This window comes from Stylophora pistillata, chromosome 4 (assembly GCF_964205215.1).
Source record: "Stylophora pistillata chromosome 4, jaStyPist1.2, whole genome shotgun sequence".
Classification (NCBI taxonomy): Eukaryota; Metazoa; Cnidaria; class Anthozoa; order Scleractinia; family Pocilloporidae; genus Stylophora; species Stylophora pistillata.
Window position 1 is genome coordinate 13,564,784 of NC_142522.1, and position 17,387 is coordinate 13,582,170.

General features: G+C 37.5%; 2 protein-coding genes across 4 annotated transcripts in view; both read right to left on the reverse strand.

The window, feature by feature from the left end:
- The window catches only part of LOC111329650 (FK506-binding protein 15), a 31,446-nt gene extending 17,711 nt beyond the window's left edge, over window positions 1-13,735 (reverse strand). Inside the window, exons 1-13 of one of the 3 annotated variants that reach the window (XM_088756636.1) lie at window positions 13,478-13,735; window positions 11,583-11,708; window positions 10,668-10,805; window positions 9,677-9,838; window positions 8,600-8,669; window positions 8,435-8,504; window positions 4,198-4,272; window positions 3,978-4,076; window positions 3,426-3,497; window positions 1,910-1,981; window positions 1,755-1,823; window positions 1,370-1,453; window positions 77-136 (exon numbers count right to left, since the gene is read on the reverse strand). In XM_088756636.1, the coding sequence (XP_088612762.1) occupies window positions 77-136; window positions 1,370-1,453; window positions 1,755-1,823; window positions 1,910-1,981; window positions 3,426-3,497; window positions 3,978-4,076; window positions 4,198-4,272; window positions 8,435-8,504; window positions 8,600-8,669; window positions 9,677-9,838; window positions 10,668-10,805; window positions 11,583-11,708; window positions 13,478-13,610 (1,230 nt within the window). In that variant the 5' untranslated portion in view covers window positions 13,611-13,735. Of the gene's footprint in view, window positions 1-76; window positions 137-1,369; window positions 1,454-1,754; window positions 1,824-1,909; window positions 1,982-3,425; window positions 3,498-3,977; window positions 4,077-4,197; window positions 4,273-8,434; window positions 8,505-8,599; window positions 8,670-9,676; window positions 9,839-9,895; window positions 10,054-10,667; window positions 10,806-11,582; window positions 11,709-13,294; window positions 13,326-13,477 lie in introns of those variants that run through there. The other 2 variants (XM_088756637.1, XM_088756638.1) reach the window with 2 other exon arrangements.
- A 2,358-nt stretch (window positions 13,736-16,093) lies between these two features.
- LOC111329651 (uncharacterized) lies at window positions 16,094-17,344 on the reverse strand. The gene has a single exon (XM_022934398.2). The coding sequence runs from the start codon at window positions 17,208-17,210 to the stop codon at window positions 16,239-16,241; it is 972 nt and encodes a 323-aa protein (XP_022790133.2). The 5' UTR covers window positions 17,211-17,344; the 3' UTR covers window positions 16,094-16,238.
- Between the last annotated feature and the right edge of the window lie 43 nt (window positions 17,345-17,387).

A 17,387-nucleotide genomic window follows, 5' to 3' on the forward strand; every position in this document is an offset into this window, starting at 1 on the left:
AGACTTTGACAACTGACTGGTTAATACACTTAATATGATGCCCCTTAATCCAGACTGGACTGTCACTTATACTTACCCTTAAAACCTCTACTTCAAACAATAGAGAGGAGTTGGGAGGCACTCTGGAAGGTACACCCTGCAAAGAAACACACAGCAAATTCTTGTAGTTTAATTTATTAGATTTGCTGACAGGCAGGGACACTGCAACAGTTTGCGCCAATTACAGCAGGCCCAGTAAACCCACCCATACCACCCCAGGGGAGGACATCCATCACACAGTTATCTCGTGTGTGGGAAATTAATATCTCCTGCCCCCCACCCTGCAGGAGACAGGACCTCCATTTATTTGGCCCTATCCAAGAAGACTAGAATATCTAACCATTTCTTGATTTTATAGAAAGGTAGCAAATTCTTCACAATTATTTTAAGACCTTGAGTGTTGGTCCGGCCAGGGCTTGAACCCTTGACCTCCCACACAACAGTCCAGAGCACTATCCATTGGGCTAACTTGTGCTTGTATCAACATTAGAGAGAATCCAAATCACCAGAATGAGTGGCTGTGAATTTACCCCTTTCACTCCCAAGGTCTGATTGCTACAGTAATTCTTCCCACTAGCTGCTAAACATTTCCTTAAAAATTAATTACAAGAATTTGGTTTTAGATCAAGACAGCAACTTCTACCTGATCAGTTTGAGTATTTGCATCACCTGCTTGCCCCATGATGTATGGATGTTAATGGAAGAAGTTACATGTTAATCAATTCTGTGGAGTTATAACAAGTCCACAGGTGCTTTCATGGCAGCTTGGTGCAGAGGAGTCAGCATGGTCAAGTGATGAGAGGGACAAACTCGCATGTAAATAGCCAACTGATTTGCCTCCTTCCAGTTGAGGTTTTTAATCATGTTACAATTCATTCAAATTCTTTGCTTGAGATTACACAGTGCTCTTTATCATTTCCTTTGCTCAATACCTATTGCCTATTTTTAATATTAATTTTAAATTAATTATTTTTTAAGATAAATTTAACCTGGCTGAAGGAGTTCATGAAAAGGCTGCTAGCCATGGAAGCTGTCACCGACAAGAAAATGGTGGCCAGTACTGGAACTAAACCTCCTCTTCACAGCACTTTCGAAAATAATATCGTACATAAACCAATAAAACTTATAACAGAAATCTTTCTAACCTCCTCCAGAAAAGAAATTAATATGAATTCTTGAAAGGTTAAAATTCAGTAGGGGGTAAGATAACCGAGTTTGACAAGGTGTAGGAAACCAGCTTTGTATACAATTGTAAGAGGTGGAGAGAAATTAGGGGTCTGTGAATTTCACATTCCCTTATAGATTTAAAATGTTTAAATTAAGATCTAACCTTTTCTCCATAAGCCAGAGTAGAAGGAATGGCAATCAACCTCTTTCCACCTTTTTTCATTCCTATCACTCCCTGTTCCCATCCCTATAAAGAAATTGAAAATGTTCCATTACAATTCAAAAATACTATGTCTTTACCATGACAAAGAAAATGAACATGGAAAGACGGTTTACTTAATATTTCCTGGACTATCAAACAATAATTTAAAAGTATTCAGTTTAAGAAAAGATTAAAAAAAAAGAAAGAAAGAAAGAAAGAGAGATTAAACAGAAAAGGCAAACAGATGAGAACAAAAACACAGATGAACATCTGGATGAAAGGCATCCAAGCAGACAAACTGAATGGCTGAAGAAAAGTAACTTTTAATAATAAATGGTCTCTGCACCTTGATGACTTTCCCTTTCCCTGTTTTGAATTTGAATGTTTTATCTGTCTCAGTGTTTCCATCAAAAACCTAGAAATCAAAAAAATCTGTTGCAGTGATAGATCATGTACATTTTATAGTTAATGGAAAAGGTCATCAAAATAATAAAAAGTTACTTTTCCAAAGCTGTTATTAGTCCATAGCCATCCAGTGTACTTGACTTCTAAAGCATCTCCTTGCTCAATAGCCTGTAGGCATGATAAAAAATACAATGCCAATTAATTATTCTGTTCAAAATTAAATTTTGTAGTGAGTAAAGACAGGGCTGCGTTCTAGCAGTGCCCGCTGGCCCCTAGCACCTTACTTTTGCTCTTGGGCGACTCAGGAATCTTAGTTTTTTAATAAAAAGCATATGCTGGGCACCCTGCATTTCACAGTTTCAAAGCACTGGGCTCCCTTCAATTTTTCTATTAGTTAGAGCACAGCCTTGGTGTTCTTCAGTTTATACACAAATTTCAAAAGGCCAAAGGAGTCAAAGAAAGACAATTTGGGAACTTGCCTTGTGGTGATTGATCAGTGAAAATACCTATAAACTGCATAATTTTAGTGAATAGTTTTACATTAAAAGAAAAAGTTGTCATCTCACATACTACACAAATTATTATTAGGGCTGTAGTTTGGCACCCAATGGCCCCTGGTGCCTTACTTTTGCTCTTGGGCGACTCAGGAATCTTAATTTTTTCATAAGATGCATAAGCTGGGCACTCTGAATTTCACAGTTTCAAAGCACTAAGGCTCCCTTCAATTTTTCTCAGAGCACAGCCTTGAATATATATCAGTTGAAATCTTATCATGAGCTCTAAATTGACTCCAATAGCAAAAACAGGTTTGAAAATCTTCATAAAAATTGTTTTCATTACTAAAACCTTAGATTACAAGCAGTTTAGGAGTTATATATGGTTTTATATCCTGGGATTTTGCAAAAACATTTTTGCTAACAGACAATAAATCGTACACAAAAAAAAAAAAAACAATTCTCTGTGACTTTTGAGAACCCCAAATTTGATTAAAAGAGATCCTTTTTGCACTGACAATCAGTTCTCAGTCATCTCTCACAGTGATTTTCACAGCTTGTACTTTATCAGGAAAACTAAACTGGATTATACTTGTCTAGCAACAATTCACAAAATAACACTGAAAATGAAAACTAATATTAATATGAATGTAGTTTATATCTGACCACTTGCAGCCCAGAGGCTGAATTAAGGGTGCAGTGTAAGGTTGAGAACAGACGTCAGCATATCAGGCGCCTCTGGCAGCAGCTTCAGTCTATCAATCTCACCTTTCCACCCATCCCACCCCAGTGGAGGACATCCATCACACAGTAATCTCGTGTGTGGGAAATTAACGTCTCCTAACCCCAACCCTGCAGGAGACGGGACCTCCATTTATTCATCCCTGTCCAAGAAGACTTGAATGTCTAACCATTTCTTGATGTTATAGAAAGGTAGCAAATTCTTCTCAATTATTTTAAGACCTTGAGTGTTGGTCTGGCCGGGGCTCGAACCCTCGACCTCCCGCACAATAGTCCAGCACTCTATCCATTGAGCTAACTGGGAGGCGGTTAATGACCACCGAAGCTGTCATTCAGCTGCCTTAATGAAAAAGAAATTTTATAAAGATTATGCTTACAAGTCCATCACCAGGGGAGAGATCTTGTGTGCAAAGATTTGATGAAGCAGAATTGAATTTCAATAACCCAACCTGAAAATCAAGTGCAACAAAATAAATTATTTTATTCCTTTTCCATTAATTTCAAAAGGTTGCAGTAATTTCTTGGCTGTTCCATTCAAAAAATAATTTGCTCTTTGTTCTCTTTACTAGTAATCCACACTTCTCTCCCGATACAATGTTAACAAAACAGACCTATAACAAAACTATATTTTCTTTCAAAACAAACTTTAAAAGTTCTGTGTCTTTCACAATCCAGTTGGCCAATAGTTATATGCATGCATCTCCCAAATGCAACCTTCAGCACATATCTTGGAAAACTTTACTTCTTTACACCTAACTTTACCTTTTTCTGCTTCTTTAACAAGTAAAATATCTTATCAAACACTCATGACCTTATTTTCACAAAAATCTGACAAAATGTATCCATGACTTTAAGACAGCTGATGATCAGCGCAAGACGACTGACTGTCACCAACTAATTAATACTTAAGGTCTCTGTTAACTTGTTACCTGTTTGGCAAAATCTGTGATATTCTTGTCTGATTCAAAACAAATTGACCATGTCTGCCTCTGGTCATCATAAAAACTTGCATAATTACTCCCTTGAACCTAAACAATATTGTTAAAAGTAAGGTCTGAGGACGTAAAATATGAATGCTAAACCATTTATCACTTGCAATTTAACTTCAGCAGTAACATGTCAAATGATGTAATACCATTTTGTATTTACCGTAAATGAAAAATTTCCATGGATTTTTGCTGTGGTAACTTGCTGTTGTTTGGATGCATAAATGAGAATCCGGTACTATAAATGAATAAGATAAATAAGTATCAGAATTTCTGTTTGCCTTTTTCATCACTGCAGTCTGAGTAAAATATGTACAGCTGCTAAACCTGTACCTTATTAACTTCTCTAAACAAATATTACAAGTACACAAGGCCAAGTCCTACATTAATTGTAAAATAACATCTCACTTCTTCTACAATATCACCTCTGAATCAAACATAAAGGTCACTAGAATAAAGGAAATGATCGCCAACTAGAGAAGCTCTTGATTGTTAGATAAATTCTCCAGTATCAGGGCTCATCACTAATGGTAGCCAACAAGCCACAGACTAGTAGAAATTCAGTTTTGGCTGGTGGTTTTCGATTTCCACCAGCCAGTTTTGCTAGTAAACAAACTGAAATCGTTGTAACATCTAAGTTGTCAGAAGCCACTAATGGCTAGTAAGTTGAAAAGTTATTGTCAAGCCCTGCATGAGTATGGAGAAAATGCATACTGATATTAGGGTTTTAAGTATGTGTTAAATGGCACGAAACTCATTATAATAGTGGCTTTAGCTACAAGACTAGTCTTAAGCAAATGGCTTACTGGACTGGAAATTTGAAATTTATGTTTAAATAAATCACAATTTTATTATTACATCTTGAAGATGTACTTTTAAAATCTTACTCTGTCAGCTCAAAGCAGCTACCGTATGTTCAAATTGTGCCTGTACACAATAAGTAAAATCTTTCTATATGAAAGTTTATAATTAACTAATAACTGCCCAATCTTTCCAGGTTCGCACTACACACAAAACTCTCTGGGGCAAACAGAAACATATTACCGGTAAGTCACTTATTACAAGTTTCCCAGGTCTATTTAAAGCTATAGACATTTAATCAAGCAAAAGCAATGTTTACGAAATGCAGATTCAACCAAAATGAGAAACCAACAAAATCATGGCAGAATGCGGACTTCACCCTTTCACTCCAAAAGTTTCAAGAGCATATCTCTCTACTGTCTGCCAAACAATTGCTATCATGCCAGTTCTGAGAATTTGGTATTGGAATAGCTAACAATCCCCTTGTTGACTATTTTCTTTATTTGGTATTGGAATAGCTAACAATCCCCTTGTTGACTATTTTCTTTATTTGGTATTGGAATAGCTAACAATCCCCTTGTTGACTATTTTCTTTATTTGGTATTGGAATAGCTAACAATCCCCTTGTTGACTATTTTCTTTATTTGGTATTGGAATAGCTAACAATCCCCTTGTTGACTATTTTCTTTATTTGGTATTGGAATAGCTAACAATCCCCTTGTTGACTATTTTCTTTATTTGGTATTGGAATAGCTAACAATCCCCTTGTTGACTATTTTCTTTATTTGGTATTGGAATAGCTAACAATCCCCTTGTTGACTATTTTCTTTATTTGGTATTGGAATAGCTAACAATCCCCTTGTTGACTATTTTCTTTATTTGGTATTGGAATAGCTAACAATCCCCTTGTTGACTATTTTCTTTATTTGGTATTGGAATAGCTAACAATCCCCTTGTTGACTATTTTCTTTATTTGGTATTGGAATAGCTAACAATCCCCTTGTTGACTATTTTCTTTATTTGGTATTGGAATAGCTAACAATCCCCTTGTTGACTATTTTCTTTATTTGGTATTGGAATAGCTAACAATCCCCTTGTTGACTATTTTCTTTATTTGGTATTGGAAGAGCTAACAATCCCCTTGTTGACTATTTTCTTTATTTGGTATTGGAATAGCTAACAATCCCCTTGTTGACTATTTTCTTTATTTGGTATTGGAATAGCTAACAATCCCCTTGTTGACTATTTTCTTTATTTGGTATTGGAATAGCTAACAATCCCCTTGTTGACTATTTTCTTTATTTGGTATTGGAATAGCTAACAATCCCCTTGTTGACTATTTTCTTTATTTGGTATTGGAATAGCTAACAATCCCCTTGTTGACTATTTTCTTTATTTGGTATTGGAATAGCTAACAATCCCCTTGTTGACTATTTTCTTTATTTGGTATTGGAATAGCTAACAATCCCCTTGTTGACTATTTTCTTTATTTGGTATTGGAAGAGCTAACAATCCCCTTGTTGACTATTTTCTTTATTTGGTATTGGAATAGCTAACAATCCCCTTGTTGACTATTTTCTTTATTTGGTATTGGAATAGCTAACAATCCCCTTGTTGACTATTTTCTTTATTTGGTATTGGAATAGCTAACAATCCCCTTGTTGACTATTTTCTTTATTTGGTATTGGAATAGCTAACAATCCCCTTGTTGACTATTTTCTTTATTTGGTATTGGAATAGCTAACAATCCCCTTGTTGACTATTTTCTTTATTTGGTATTGGAATAGCTAACAATCCCCTTGTTGACTATTTTCTTTATTTGGTATTGGAATAGCTAACAATCCCCTTGTTGACTATTTTCTTTATTTGGTATGGAATAGCTAACAATCCCCTTGTTGACTATTTTCTTTATTTGGTATTGGAATAGCTAACAATCCCCTTGTTGACTATTTTCTTTATTTGGTATTGGAAGAGCTAACAATCCCCTTGTTGACTATTTTCTTTATTTGGTATTGGAATAGCTAACAATCCCCTTGTTGACTATTTTCTTTATTTGGTATTGGAATAGCTAACAATCCCCTTGTTGACTATTTTCTTTATTTGGTATTGGAATAGCTAACAATCCCCTTGTTGACTATTTTCTTTATTTGGTATTGGAATAGCTAACAATCCCCTTGTTGACTATTTTCTTTATTTGGTATTGGAATAGCTAACAATCCCCTTGTTGACTATTTTCTTTATTTGGTATTGGAATAGCTAACAATCCCCTTGTTGACTATTTTCTTTATTTGGTATTGGAATAGCTAACAATCCCCTTGTTGACTATTTTCTTTATTTGGTATTGGAAGAGCTAACAATCCCCTTGTTGACTATTTTCTTTATTTGGTATTGGAATAGCTAACAATCCCCTTGTTGACTATTTTCTTTATTTGGTATTGGAATAGCTAACAATCCCCTTGTTGACTATTTTCTTTATTTGGTATTGGAATAGCTAACAATCCCCTTGTTGACTATTTTCTTTATTTGGTATTGGAATAGCTAACAATCCCCTTGTTGACTATTTTCTTTATTTGGTATTGGAATAGCTAACAATCCCCTTGTTGACTATTTTCTTTATTTGGTATTGGAATAGCTAACAATCCCCTTGTTGACTATTTTCTTTATTTGGTATTGGAATAGCTAACAATCCCCTTGTTGACTATTTTCTTTATTTGGTATTGGAATAGCTAACAATCCCCTTGTTGACTATTTTCTTTATTTGGTATTGGAATAGCTAACAATCCCCTTGTTGACTATTTTCTTTATTTGGTATTGGAATAGCTAACAATCCCCTTGTTGACTATTTTCTTTATTTGGTATTGGAATAGCTAACAATCCCCTTGTTGACTATTTTCTTTATTTGGTATTGGAATAGCTAACAATCCCCTTGTTGACTATTTTCTTTATTTGGTATTGGAATAGCTAACAATCCCCTTGTTGACTATTTTCTTTATTTGGTATTGGAATAGCTAACAATCCCCTTGTTGACTATTTTCTTTATTCTCATCACTAATCTGCTTGATAACATTCTCAGGGCTCGAAATTGCAACCAATACAGTTGCCTTTGCAACTTAATTCTTATGTTTGCGACTAACACTTCCAGAGGAGTCGCAAATTTGCGAGTAGAATAAAAAAGCCAGCAGTCGCTACTTTGCCACTATTTTGGCCGAAATAAATAAAGAAATGAAAAAATATTATAGTCCTGTGCCTTGATTATCATAGACATTTGAAGATATAGGGTAAAACTGTACCTAATTTATCCGCAATGTTGTGCACGCAACAACATTACCTTGATCGGCCACCATCGCAGCGGTCTCTTCATATGTATTGCAGGCTCATATTTTTGTTTGTTAAACCGCTGGATTAGAGCTGACCCTTGCATGGTTAATTATTTTTGTGAATAAAATCCGTGAACTTGCGACTATATTTACGTATCAAGTCGCAAAATGGCGAATGAAATTTTCTTTTAATTTCGAGCCCCAATTCTATTGATATTATAAGGTGAAATTCTGTTAGCTATGTCACTCATGGAAGTTATAAGGTTAACATGGATAACTTACATCATTTGCAGGATGATTGGCTAACACTGCAGCACCCAGTTTTCCCTGACTAGCATATTGGCCATTGACACTAAAATGTGATATGACAGATCAGTATTTTGAAGTCTTGCACAAGAACAAAATAAACAGGGATTTATAGACATGACACAGTGAAGAACAACTTACTATTTATATGCATGGACTGCTGTAGCAAACAAGAGTGTTGTTTCTCCACTACTGGTTTGTGATGCTCCAGCTAGCAATAAACAATTGTATTAATGACAACTGCATCAGAAAATTATCTCGGATATATATTGCCATTCATTAATCAGATACAGTGTACCTGAAACAGGCTGTTATAAGCTCAACAAAATTGTACCAAGAATACTACTAGGAGAAAGAAAAGCAAGAATTTTTTAAGAGACCCAAACCATAATCAAAATATGGAACACTGACATTGCATTTTTCCTATTTTTAGACTTGTATTTTACACACACCTTAAGGATGATTTAACCTTTCAACTCCAAGAAGTGACTACTATGTAACTTCTCCCTTTAAAATCCATACATTATCTCACAAACTGGCTATGAGAATACTCAAAGTTATCATGCAGAAGTTGTGTCAATCTAAAACCAACTTCCTGTAACTAAGTTACAATGAAATCAGATCTTTGGAGATTTAAGATCTCTGTAGGCTAACCCTCTCAGCCAACAAAAAACTTCTATATGCATTCCAAATCATTTACCGCTGAATTGTAATGACAAAACTGACATCATCTCTGTAGGCTAACCCTCTCAGCCACAAACTTAATTGACAATTCTATTAACAATGACAATAGAATCAGCTGATACAGTAATGAAGTGCAAAAAAAGGAAAGAAAAAAACAGGTTACTACTTCTCGGCTCTCAATATCTGTTTAATTGAGAAAGTATTGACAGTTCACTGATAAAATAAAGTTACTTTACCTTGACTGTCATGACAGATATTCGAATGAACAAAAAAAGTCCGAAAGGGGGATACTTGGAGAAGGGGGAGGAGTAGGAAAAAAACTGTCATTGCTGATCGTGATCGATCGGTTGTCACTTGAGCCAAAATAAAACTTCTCGAGTGTTTCATTCGTTGAAACTATTTTAAAAAGATCCACTTGAATTGTTAGGTTCAGCGCGAACTATGAACACGCATTTTGCATACTGAGATCAGGGGAAGGTTGATTTGATTGTAGCCTTACACCACACGTAAAATCCTACTTAAGTAAACGGTCACCTGGTTTTTCTTTCTTTGGCTGTTTAGGAGCAGTGTACGTCAAGGATTCATTCCCTCCTAAAAATGACGCTTTATCCTGGCCAAATAACGACGCAAGCTTAGAGGAGCTATGCGAAAGAAGAACACAGTCACGCGACCTCAATTTTCCGCCATCTTGGACCTCTACGATAACATAAAAAATGGCAAAAGACAGATTACAAAATGACATCAACTGCTCACCCTCCACGAGTCGGGGACATGAAATCTCCTTCGTCATCATCGAGAGGGGATGAAAACATCCTACGACGAGTAACGAACTAACAATAACTCTCCTAAGTAGAATAATAGTTTTCGCGTGGAAGCAGCGATTGGGAAACCGAAAACTTCGATTACTTCCTCATTGGAGGCTGGGTTCCAATCTTGTGCCATACCGCTGAACAAAACTTCGTTGGCGACAGGGACCTGATGACAGGTATCGATACATTTCGAGCGGATCTCGCAGCGCGCGAAGCGCATAGTAGTACTGCACGCTTAGAGTAAATCCACAAAATAGTGTTAAAACGACCGGGAGCGACAAGGTGGCTACGGAATAAAGTAAAGGAGACTGAACACGCTATATTTCTCACTTTTATTATCCTTTCTTTTATTTTTTCCTATAATTTTTTCTTTTTTTTTTTCTTTTTCTTTTTTCACGTCACACCCTTTCGCTTAAATTCAATCCTAATAAATTATGTATTCCCGTCAATGAGCTTTGGACTCAAAAATCACACACAGTAAGCTTGAGTCGCCTGTGGTTGGAGCTGAAATATCGTTGTAAGAGCGCAACTATAACTAAGACATTAACATAGCCTAAAAAGCCGTTCCTCCTCCCCCACCCCAGGAAAATAGAATAATGCTGATAATATTAAACACAAATTTGAAAAGGCAGAAGAAAACAGAAGGCACGGCACCGCGCATCCGCCTCCTCTAAACCCGCTCGATAAAGATCTACTCACTACATCACCTGACTTACTCAGAGCTTCGATTGGTTTCTTTTTACACGACGTCCTTCTTGAGCTTCTGTTGTATTTCAGTCCAGGTGAATGATCTTCTTCGAAGTTAAGATCTGGCGTGGTGGTTCCTACTATTCCGAATTCTTCTTGTTCGATTGCTGCAGAGAAAAGATCAAGTGTAACAGAAGTCTTTGTCAGGCAATGCTGACAAAGAAAAAGGAAACTTGTATGAAAACACCTGGTATACGTTTTATCAGGGAAGGTTAAGAAGAAAGTCGTCACTTTCCCTTGTTATTTTCGTCACCTTTGTCTGAAAAGAGTCACCCTGAAATTTTGAACATTCGGGTATGAAAATTAAGTATAAAGGAAAATAATGCATAACTTTGCCACACCATATGTTTAGCCATATATAATATCAGCCCTAATGACAAATCGCGACATGCAGTTAGCGTGGTTTAAAGTCGTGTTTGAAATCTCGATGGAAAAGGTTAGCTATACACCCCCCTCCCCCCTCCCCACCACCACCACCACCACCTACTCGAAAAGGAAGAAAATTGTCAGTACAAATCAATTTCGACAAGTTCAGGAATAAGGGAGGGCCCATTCAGAAGCAAGCCTAAAACCGGTATGAAAAAGGCATGTAAGTCGTGATAAGGGATACGGGCATACACCCTAACCGAAGGCATAAACTCTGTTTCATCCATGCATATACCGTAGTTTTAATGCGATATTCTGCACAGTGAAGTGTTCAAGTTAGGAGAAGTCCCCCCTATTCGGCGAAGTCTATCGCGCAAGTCAGAAAAAAAAAAAAATCAGTGACCAAAACAGCTCATCGTGCACCTCACTCCTAGGGTTCTGTGCTGCTCGCTTAAATAATTTTTTTTTCTCCTTGCACGATGGACTTACACGAATAACGTTACGTTAACATGTCTAACTTTGTACAGCGGTGTCGCCAATAATTTCATAGTCTTCATAGGATCCCTCGCACAGCATGGAGTCTGCGGGAGCAACTGTGGCAATCCCATGAGAATCGTCAACCTTGGGAACGTGTGATATCCAATCTGTGTCCAAAACAAAACCCGAAGTACACAGAGATAAGCATGATAAGACAAATAATTTTCCTACATTTACATTTTTTTGTTACCAGCACAACAGGAAAAATCGTGACGTGTTTGGCATTCTCCGTGTAACCTGACAAAGGAACAACACGAAAGGGGTGTTACGAAAACAAAGACCCTCGAAAACGAAGACCTAAGACCTAAGACCCGGTATTCGTTTTCGTAGGACGAAAACGAAGACAGGGGGTCTTCGTTTTCGTAGTACGAAAACGAAGACCCAGCATTAGCCTAAAGAATTGCTTACTTTTTAACGAGAATTTTCCAGCAGAGAAAGCTGAACGACCGTCAGAATCTATTTTAGCTATGAAATACAGTAGAAATTGATTATTTATCGACAGAACCCAAGAGTCATCTTTCCTGTACAGAACGCGTTCTCTGTTATTCTGTCACGCAATGCTGACTATAAATCAAAGGTGGCTAGGTTCGAATTCTGCCTGCTGTTCCAGAATAATAATGTGTTGTACGTTTACCCGAGGAAACCCTCGAGAATATCAACACCAAACTGGCTCGCATAGCGAAACAGAACAGACAAGACGGGCCATATAATAATACGGGTAATATAATAATGGCAAGAAACGCGTGAAGTGTAATGTATTATATTACTAAGCGTTGTTGCTGTTTTTAAACACACATTAAAATGTGTGTTTAAGTTGCAATTTCTACGGTTTTCTGTTTACTGGGTCTTCGTTTTCGTACTACGAAAACGAAGACCCTGCATTAGCCTAAAGAATTGCTTACTTTTTAACGAGAATATTCCAGCAGAGAAAGCTTAACGACCGTCAGAATCTATTTTAGCTACGAAATATAGTAGAAATCGATTATTTATTGACAGAACCCAAGAGTCATTTTTCCCGTACAGAACGCGTTCTCTGTTATTCTGTCACGCAAGGCTAACTATAAATCAAAGGCGGCTGGCGTTGGAATTCTGCCTGCTGTTCCAGAATAATAATAAGTGTGGTAAGTTTACCCGAGGAAACCCTCGAGAATATCAACACCAAATTGGCTCACATAGCGAAACAGAACACTGACAAGACGGGCTGTATAATAATACGGGTAGTACAATAATACGGGCAGTATAGTAATGGAAGAAACGCGTGAAGTGTAACGTATTATATTACTAAGCGTTGTTACTGTTTAATGTGCGTTTAACTTGTAATTTCTACGGTTTTCTGTTTACAGGGTCTTCGTGTTTGTATTACGAAAACGAAGACCTGGGGACTTCTACGAAAACGAAGACCTAGGGTATCCGTTTTCGTACTACGAAAACGAAGACCGGGTCTTAGGTCTCAAGTCTTCGTTTTCGAGGGTCTTCGTTTTCGTAACACCCACATGAAAGCGGTGTGACGCAATTGAAGAAAACAAAATACCGCTTCGTTTTTAAACAAGACGTTTTAATTTAACTAGAAATGACGTATCGGTAAGTTCATTAAAATGAACAAGCCTAAGCTGGTAAGCTATACGTGCCATAACAATGTTTTAAATTATTACGAAATACTTTGTAAATTTAATGAAATGATAGACTACTTTACCAAAATAAGCGCTCATTTCGTCCGAGAGAGTCGATAAATGATGTTTTCTTACGTAGCTTCAATGCCATAAACGAATAAAACAGCTGATCACTGAGGAATCAGCTGAGCAACACGATATAAAACACGTGAGAGCGAGCGAACACTCGGTCAATTTGCCACAACACTCAGTGACCACGAACTCACCTTCCCCAGAGACATGTTCGTTCCAACCATTTTCCTGTGTGACAATTGAAGTATCTTCTCCGTACCTGATTTCCACAGAGTCGACAAATCGTATGACGCTGTTTTCCTCGGTACTGCTCTCTACAGCTCCCATAAAGTACCCAGATAAATCGAAGTTGTTAAACTGGAGAAAGATCTCATGTTTGCCAATGTGACTACCGAATAAGAATAGATTACGAAATCATGAACAAGCTTGATATTGAACGAGGCCTTTTGCGCACAAAAATGTTCTTTCTTGATGACAATTTCGTGAAAATAGTACTTTTACTTTGGTAAAAGAAAAGTCTTGAAAGGACCAGCAGTTACTGGAGCATGCTAAATGTAAACAGTGACAGCAATTGTCTTTCGTGACACTAAAGCAGCGTCGAGTGTTGCGTGACAACACCAAACAACTGTTGCCAAACATTCTCCGCTTTTGAGAAAGTTTTAATGTATTACTATCTCTTATTTCGCAAGAAAACCAAAAAAATATAGAGCAATCGCAAAGACCCGTGAAATTTCCCTCCTTGAGGTTTGAAAAGCGTAGGAACTGTAGCGGGTGGGTGAAAGCTTATTTAGGTCGCTGATTCGAGCTAAAAAACACGTTACTCCCCGTGTTTTAAGATATTTAATTAACATAATCACGACAGGAATGGAAGAAAGTGGCAAGCAAGGCAAAACTTCTAACGAAAACAGTCAGGACAGTTTGGATTTATTACGCTCTTAAAACTGAAGTTACTGTGCGTCAAGAAAGACGAAACTTATTACTACTTAAAAAAATTTTTTTCAAAAGTATCATAGCAATGTTTGGCTATAATTTCAAACGAATTGTTTACGAATCCAACTTGGAAATTCGTAAACACAACTATTTCCTATTTCTTCAAGCGTCAGAATCCTACAATCTCCTCGTTACAGGTCTTATTTCCACAATGACTGGTGCGTTTCGGAAGGAACAGAGACAAAATAGCATTGGAAAAAAAAGTTTTTTTTTGATTCGCTACTCAGAGGAAGAATGCTGTTTCGCATCTTGGGCAGAATAATTAAGTATCTCAGCTTTTATAAGGAATCGATGATCCGCGATGATCTAGTACGTTTCGGAACGAAAAGAAACAACATAGTATGGGGGAATTTTTTTTTTTCTTTTTAATTCGCTACTGAGAGGAAGAAAGATGTTTTGCGTCTGGCGTGGGATAACTTAAGATCTGAGTCAGGTTTTTATGAGGAATTAACTGAACCTTACATCGATCTCCGTATTCCGTTCTTCTATGCTCTGCCACTGAGCTACAGAGTCTTTACTGTGAACCAGACAGTCACTAGGGTCATACGTGATACTCTTCCACAAGAGTGCCTTGAAGCGTTGCGTAACATGTGTAAGTAAAAATAATCAAATATATCTTTTTAGCATGGATATGAAATAAAGGATGATATCGCGAGCGTGCGACAAAGAAAAAAGAACTCGACACTTCAGGGACTGAACTGCTCATGTGGGTTCTCTTCTGTCCGTGCGCAAAGAAACTCACTCCTGGATTAAAACGGCCAACCGAAAGAAACTTTAATGTCACTCGAAATTAAAATCTACAAAAAATTAATATTTAAAACAGGAAAGCATGCTTCATACACCTCTTAAATCCGATCTGGGAATTACGTAACTCGGCTCAAGAAACCCTGCTTCATTAACACCTAACTGAGTTAATTCTTTTTAACACCATAACAGGTTCACATCATGTTTACTACAAACCTCATTCACTTGTGGATAGGCGAAGCACAGAAAAGAGCAATGAGGGGATTGGAAATGAATCGTTATGGAAAAGGACTCATGGGGATGACGCCAAAATTCTGTTTCTTCTGTGCGATCACAGGTTCATTGACTTTTACTGCAACGACTGTATAGTCTAATTATCTTCCGCACAGTATATCCACAGGCTCGCCACAGTGTGACTTTGATTAAAACTACTAATTCAGTGAGATAAGAGAGACACGGTTGGAGTTTTGTGAATAACCAAAGAATTGAAACAATACGGTCTGCTTTCTCAAAAATACTTACCCTGATCAGAGCTTCAATTTGCGCGTCACATACTATCTTCTTCCCCCAGCGGGACTCAATGAAATTATCTCCTGCTCAAAGGAGTCTGTTTTTTTAATCATCACTTTGCTGATGGACAATGAGACAAGGATTTCAAATTTTAGGAAAATTTACTTGAAAGCCCTGTGTGAATGTTGCTGTACTCTTGAGTGATAATAATAAAAAAAGTAATTGTGGTTGAACAAGCATTTAGATTTCTTAGTTCTGTCAGGAACCTCCTGAAACAATCAGTCGAAGCCCACCAGGATCTATTTTTTCCCTTGACAGATCCCACAATAGACATCTAATTTCCGGACTGGGATAGATTTAAAAAAATTGATAGGCCCTTGCTATTCCTACACGGAAATCTTTCAAAGAGGATTTCCGTTCACAACTATTAGCTACCATTTAGCTTGAAGAAAAATTCTGCTAACTTTTGAAACCGTCACAAGAAAAACGTGATCCTTGTTAAACGTGCGGTAAGTAAATTATACGTCTTTATGCACCTGTACTTTCACAATATTTATCCACGTACACGTACATCCGGCATCTAGTAATCGAAAATCAAGTGAGGTTTTTTCAAACTTCAAAAGCACAACTTTTTCGTGGAAGTTTAATGATTAATCTTTGCGGAGTTTGAGTGCGATTTTGACTCCTCTTAGAGATTCTTTTAACTTTGTGCTAAGCGATGCTGTTTAACTTAGTCGCCGGCTCAATCGAGTTCCCTCTGCAGGTGAAATTGGACCGCCTGGGAGATACCTGTTGGTAGTTTTTTCGGTTGTCGGCGGCGATTTGAAAGATCAAACCGCAGAGAATGATTTCCATTGTTCTCAAAATTGTTTGCATGGAAAACCACGGCCAACTTTTAGCAAACCTGTCGCTTGCGAAAACACCAAGCTCTCCAACGCTTACGTACAAGGAAATGGAGAAGTTACCCAAACCAAAAACAGAGGCTGCACTCATGAAGAAAAACAAACGCTTCAGTTTTCCGATATCCCGATCGGTGAAGTTCCGAGCTTGCAATGTCGAATTTAAATTTTGCCACATCCGAAAGCCCGCAATAAAATAACCAACAGAAAGAGCGAGACCCCAGATAACGAAAGTAATGTGGCAGATAAAAATCATGACTTTAGCTTTTGAATAAAACCAAACCACAACATCAGACACGGACACGTAAACGATGTTCGCAAGCGTGATCGAAACCAAGAGGGGCAGGTTTTGAAGCTTCGGTGGTCCCAAAGTGATTTTGGTTGTTTCTAAGAAGATTAAAAGAATTATACTGAACGCTGAGGTGATACAAGCTGTTCCAATCCCCCAAGAAATGAAAACAGCTAAATTTTGAATCGCAGACGAAGATTTCTTCGAAGTGTAAGGATCCCAAAAAAGAACAAGAGCCCGCCCGAGTCCCGCAGTGATCACTGCACAGCTCACGAACAACAAGTGGACCTTCTGTTTCGCACCAGCCATTCTTCGAAACCGGAAAAGAGAACAGAAAGCGTATAACGTGAGGAGAGTGAAAAGGCTGGCAAAGCCATAGATGTGGGCAAACCACATCCAATTCCATTCTTCAATTGCGTGGGTCCATTCTGGTAAAGGCTCTGGCCAAACTTTTACAGAAAAGCGATCTGAATCGTTCGCATATGTAGAAGACATTTTTCGCTAGCGTAATTGGTAATCGCAGAGAAGGCCAAGCCAAAATCGATCCAAGTGGTTTTGAGAAGGAAATTTTCTTTATCAATGAGCCTTCTGGTAATTGCAAAAGAATGACTTTGAAGTGTGGAGGTTCACAAACTTATACTACTGATCAAGGCAAAGATAATACTAAAAGCT